General features: G+C 34.5%; 1 protein-coding gene across 1 annotated transcript; it reads left to right on the forward strand.

Annotated features, from left to right (window-relative positions):
- Positions 1 to 4,817: 4,817 nt before the first annotated feature.
- On the forward strand, positions 4,818 to 5,781 carry LOC130956110 (dirigent protein-like). The gene has a single exon (XM_057883142.1). It carries the CDS (start codon positions 4,977 to 4,979, stop codon positions 5,547 to 5,549), a length of 573 nt encoding a protein of 190 aa, XP_057739125.1. The 5' UTR covers positions 4,818 to 4,976; the 3' UTR covers positions 5,550 to 5,781.
- The last annotated feature ends 354 nt before the right edge of the window (positions 5,782 to 6,135 follow it).

Below are 6,135 nucleotides of genomic sequence, written 5' to 3' on the forward strand. Positions count from 1 at the left end.
TGAGAAAAGGCAATGGATGTAGAGATACAAGCATTATAGCAGTGTCAGACCTGAATTCTCACTGAACCACCACAAAACTTAACCATTATAGGAAGCAAATGGGTCTTTGCTATAAAAAAGAATCAAAATCGTGAGATACTTAGGTATAAGGCAAGGTTGGTACGTAAAAGTTTTCATCAAAAGGAGGGGATAGACTACGAGCAAATCTATTCCCCAGTTATTAGACCAACCACAATGAGAGTCATTTTAACTATTGCAGTTTTCTTAGGTTGGCTATTAAGACAATTTAACTTTGATAATGTCTTCTTGAATGGCAGATTGGAAGAGAATGTCTTTACGACCCAACCACAAAGATATGTTAGTACTAATAGTCTTTTAGTTTGCAAACTAAATAAAGCAACGTATGGCTTGAAACAAGCTCCTAGAGCTTGGTTCAAGACATTAAAAGATACCTTGTTCCTGTTTGATTTTAGCAATAAAATTAGACATTTCATTGTTCATCAAACATAATCAGTCTCATGTAATCTATTTATTAGTATATGTGAATGACATTATTTTAACAGGCAGTAATTCAAAGAAAATTGAACTATTAACATCTCAATTGAACAGAGTTTTTTCGCTGAAAGATCTTGGTGATAGGAGAACTATTGTCGGTCAAGAATTTCACCAAATATTTTTGTTGCTAGTATAGCTCTCAACCAACAAACAACTCTCCATCAAATTTTTAAAGAATTGGTTGTCACAAAGTTCAACCCCAATAAAAGTAAACTGAAGTATTCAAACTTCGGGTCATCTCACAAGGAATGGGAAAACATGTGCATCAATATTGGTTAGAAATCTGGGGTTGAAAGTCATGATCAAAATTTAACTACTAGACTTAATATACAATGAATCTTAAAGTGCAAGAAACTAAATCAAATAACTAAAGTAAGATGTGAGCCATTTCAATCTAACAAGAGAACATATAATCTATCTAATTCTACTCTAGAACTAAGACAAGAATCAAGCAATTGAGATTTTGGTTTTCAAATATGAATAATAAAAGGAGACTCTTGGCTAAGCATAGGAATTGAGGTCACCATCCTTGTCTAATAACCATATCTTGACAATTATGAGGAACCAAACTCACTAAATCTACCTCTAAAAGCTTTAAGTATGTAATGTCTACTCCTAAGCTTAAGGTACGTCAAGTGGCTTGATCAATCTCAACTCATAAGTCCCAATCCAACTACCAATTGACTTAGTAGTAGATTAGTATCAATGGGTATCACCTTGACCACTAAGGATTCTCAAATCACCAAATCAATTAGACCCAATGACTCAAGTTTACCCAATTTCTTTAGCCTAGGCCAAGAGTAAGAAAAACTATACTCCATAATTAAAGGAAACATTTCATCAAACACATAGCATGCATTAGTAAAAGACATATTCAAATTGTAATTAAATTGGAAATTAAAGATACCCACTAACAATTATCAATTGAAAACAACTCAAACAACACTATTAATCATGGGAGACATCAATACATTAATAGAAATTCAAGATCTACAAAGCTCATAAAATGAGAAGAAAATGGGAATTAACAAGAAAATATAAATCCAACACAAGATCTAAACAAAATTATACTAGAAAATCCAAATTAAGTAATCAAAACTAGAAATTAACAAAACCTAATTCATAATTTTAACAAGGAAAGATCAAATCAAACTAGATCTAGAGGAGAATGAAGGTTTCTCTCTCTAGAAGAACATGAACCAAAAACTAGCTAGAATTGTGTCTAAGTGTGTAATGAATGATCCCCCCTTTCTCCCTTGGTTTCTTGGGTCTTTTCCATGCAAAATCAGCTTGAATTTGGGCCTGGAGAGCCTCAGAAATTGCCAGCCACTAGTTCATTAATGAGGTCACGTGCTACGCGTTACGCGTGCGCGCCGATGAATTTGCAATTCACGCGTATGCGTCATGCGCGCGTGCGTGTCGATGGATTTTTTGCCAACGTACGCGAATGCGCCAACTCTCGCGCGCCAAGCTGAATTATGCTCCCACGCGTGCGCGTCGGTGCTAATTCTCCAAAGCTCCATTTTTCATATTCCTTCCACTTGTGCATGCTCCTTTTCCATCTTCTAGACCAATCTTGCCCTGTAAACTCTGAAATCACTTAATAAACGCATCAGATGGTGATAGAAGAGATTAAAATATAGCATTTTTAGGGTCAAATAAGCATGTTTTCAACCATGAAGCAAAAATAAGGAAGGAAACACAAAACCATGCATTTCATACGGATAAGTGCGGAAAGTATCAACAAAATCCTCTAAAATCAACACAAGATAAACCACAAAATTGGGGTTTATCACTTGGCAGGTTTAACCACTTCTTAGGCTTAGAGGCAACTTATCTCCCTCATGGTGACGTGATGCTCTCTATGGCCATATACACAAGAGAGTTGCTTCTAAAGGCGAGAATGCATAATTCTAAACCATTACCTACACCAATGGCTACAGATGTCAAACTCTTCTCTAATGCTTTAGAACAGTTTGAAAATCCAACACAATATCGGTCTATAGTGGATGCACTGCAGTATCTAACTATGACAAGGCCTGCTATCACATTTGCTATTAATCATGTGTTTCAATTTGTGCATGGCCTAACTTTGCTTCATTGGAACAGTGTAAAAATGATCCTCAGATACTTGCAAGGTACGTTGGATCATGGGATTGTGTTTACGAAAGCTGCTGATTTTTGAATTTCCTCTTTTGCAGATGTAGATTGGGGAGGGGAATTGGAGGATAGAAAGTCTATCTCTGGATTCTGTGTATATCTTGTGAACAACCTTATATCTTGGAAGAGCAACAAACAAACTAAAGTGAGTTGAAGTAGCACAGAGGCAGAATACAGGGCTATGTGTACAGTTCAAACAGAAATTATGTCCTTACAGCAGTTTCTACAAGAGCTTCAGATACCTCAAACCGTGGTGCCTATTATCTACTGTGATAATCAAAGTGCGTATCTTCTTGCGGTAAATCCTATACTTCATAGCAGATGTAAGTATTTGGAGCGGGATCTGCATTTTCTAAAGGACCTGGTTAACCAGAAATGTCTTTATATTGTGCATATTTCCTCTTCTAATCAAATTGCAGTTTGTTTAGTAAAACCACTGTCACAACACCTATTTGATAGATATGAGCTACTGAGAGTATTTCAGAACCCATACCTTAGTTTGAGGGGGAGGGTATTAAGGATAAAGAGTAATAGTGTACAATAACAATGTGCAAAACTGCATTGCTGTCTTTTTTTATTAGTTACTAGTGTCTTTCTTGACAAGTCTTGCTTCAATAGTCACTAGCCGTGTTTTTGTGTGTGTGTGTGTGTGTATATATATATATATATAACTTGGCTTAGTAAAGAGGTGTAATTCTGAAATGAAATGATGCTTGATTACTCTCAGTACAAGTCTTTGTCTTTGTTTTAATTTTTTCTTTTTGTTCAAACCTATCACGACTACTCTTTTTCATAGAGCTAAGCTTACTTTTCTTTCTTACTTTCTCTAAATCTTTTATGAAAAAGGATTATAGTAAAGAAGAAAGAAAATGGTAGCTAGCGGAAAGTTGAAGAAAGGAACTAACTAGGAAAGAGGGGATATGTTGGTATAAAGGAATTACCGTGTCAGGGCTCAACGCATACGCGACATGTGACTATCAGACCGTTCGATTTCTTTCATCTTAACACCACAACTGCGTAAAATATCTGTACACTCAATATCTATATTCTATACCATTCCACCTTTCCTATCTAAATTAAAAAGTGACACATGTATTATCTGTGTAATTATTCTTTAATTATATTGCGTATTCCCATTTGGATTGATCTGATATATGAATGTGAGTTGATATGGTTGATATGTTTGCTGCATGTTGCTTTTGATACAGCACCAACCGATAAGGTCAAGCTCCGAGTTTGGTTAGGTAATTGCACCAAAAACACTCTTTAACCCATATCCACATCGATCTGCCCCAAATCCCAATAGTCGTCCTGTCCATCTAATGCACCGCCAATCATTTCACTAGTCGTAGACATAAAGCTAACACCAAATTAAATAACATAAACAATAAACCTAATGGAGATAGCGGAGTCAGTTTAATGAAAGTGAGTTAAGTTTTAAACAAGGTTTACCTAAAAGAGTAATCTAAGAAGAAAAAATATAAAATTATTTATTTAATTTAATATTTATATATTTATTTATATAATGTTTATAGCTATACATTTATTATATTTAATATAAAAAAATTTAATGACTAGTAATATTGGCCGGCTCTTTTAATCAGCATGCAGACAATATTTAGTTTAACACTCTAATATCATATTTTTTTAATCAATATTTTTAAATATTACTAATTAATTCTAAAACAAAAATAATAAATTTTATTAGTTATATAACATTGTTCTTTTAATATTATGAATTTATTTCAGCAATAATTAATAAATATAAACAAAAACTAAAAAAAAAAACAAGTAGCCTCAAATATTTTCGCACCTATAATAATAGGAGTTGGAATCTTTTAAGATGTCTCTTAAAAAACTTGAACCATTTATTATTCTAAATAAAAAAAGTTTGGATTTTTTATATCTTTTTGTTCATAAGAAAATAATATATACATAATAAGAGGAAGCACATGCTATATAAAGACTTGCGTACAATTTGTTTTTTCTCGATTCCCCTTTGTTTGATATAAAATTGTAATCATATCTTCAAAGCCAAGCTTAGCCTCAATTTCAACACCTAATATTGATGAAGTATATATAAACAATCACATGTGGAACATTGCCACAAAAAGATGTATAGTTGTAATTTAATTAATATATAATCATCAATTTGCTTTACGGATCCCCTTCACATAACACCTATAAATTTCAACTCCATAGGAAACAACATGTTCATCGAACAATTGAGCCTAAGCAACTAAGCAAGTAAGACGAGTAACATGGAATCCACCATGAGGAGACTCATTTCAGCACTGTTCCTCTTGCTCCTAATCACGGTGGGATCCTCTGCCTCTCCAACACATTGGCGAAAGAGGGTTCGAGAGCCTTGCAAGAAGTTGGTGCTTTATTTTCATGACATCATTTACAACGGCCATAATGCTAAGAATGCCACATCAGCCATTGTGGGTGCGCCCTCGTGGGGCAACAAGACTATACTAGCCGGCCAGAACCACTTTGGTGATGTGGTCGTCTTTGACGACCCCATCACACTTGACAACAACTTGCACTCGCCTCCTGTGGGACGAGCGCAAGGGTTTTACATTTACGACAAGAAAGAGATTTTCACCTCTTGGCTTGCTTTCTCCTTTGTGTTCAACTCAACACAACATAAGGGTAGCATAAACTTTGCTGGTGCTGACCCTTTGATGAACAAGACCAGGGACATTTCCGTCATTGGTGGCACTGGTGACTTCTTCATGACTAGGGGAGTGGCCACTCTCTCAACCGATGCATTTGAGGGTGAGGTTTACTTCAGGCTAAGGGTTGATATGAACTTGTATGAATGTTGGTAACTAAATGTTGGATACAACAGTATCTCTTCGCATTTTGTATTTTATTATTGTTAGTTGTTGTTGGTGTCGTTGTTGTATTACTTTCTCTTTGGTTATTCCTGGATTATTTACTTGGTGATAAGAGTTTTCATTTTTGGGATCAAGCATTGTAACTTTGCGGCACAATAGCACACCAAGGTGTTGGTGTCGTCACTTCTTGTTGACTTCGTTTGGAACTAAAATAACTGTTTAATTACGATCTAATCTTTTTTTTGTGTTGTCAACATTTTTAAAGTCACTATTTTAATTTTATATTATCATATTTCTTCCCCCTCCCCTCCTTCTCTGATACCAATAGTTATTTTTAATTCTGGATGACCGATCTAAATTTCTTTCCCCCTCCCCCCTTCCCTCCTTCTCTGATACCAATCTTTATTTTTAATTCTGGATGACCGATCTAAATCTTAAAACACTAAATTTTAAATTTTAAATTTTAAATTTTAAATGTTAATTCTAATTTTAATTCTTCTACAAAATGATATTTAAAAAAATAATTTCCCAACAAAAATATTGACTAGAATTATCTATTTAAAAGTTAACTTTTTAT

The sequence above is a fragment of the Arachis stenosperma genome, chromosome 10, assembly GCF_014773155.1.
Source record: "Arachis stenosperma cultivar V10309 chromosome 10, arast.V10309.gnm1.PFL2, whole genome shotgun sequence".
Lineage (NCBI taxonomy): Eukaryota > Viridiplantae > Streptophyta > Magnoliopsida > Fabales > Fabaceae > Arachis > Arachis stenosperma.

Excerpts from the sequence above, each read along its gene's own strand:
- LOC130956110 (XM_057883142.1), top strand. The coding sequence starts at position 4,977 with ATGGAATCCACCATGAGGAGACTCATTTCAGCACTGTTCCTCTTGCTC.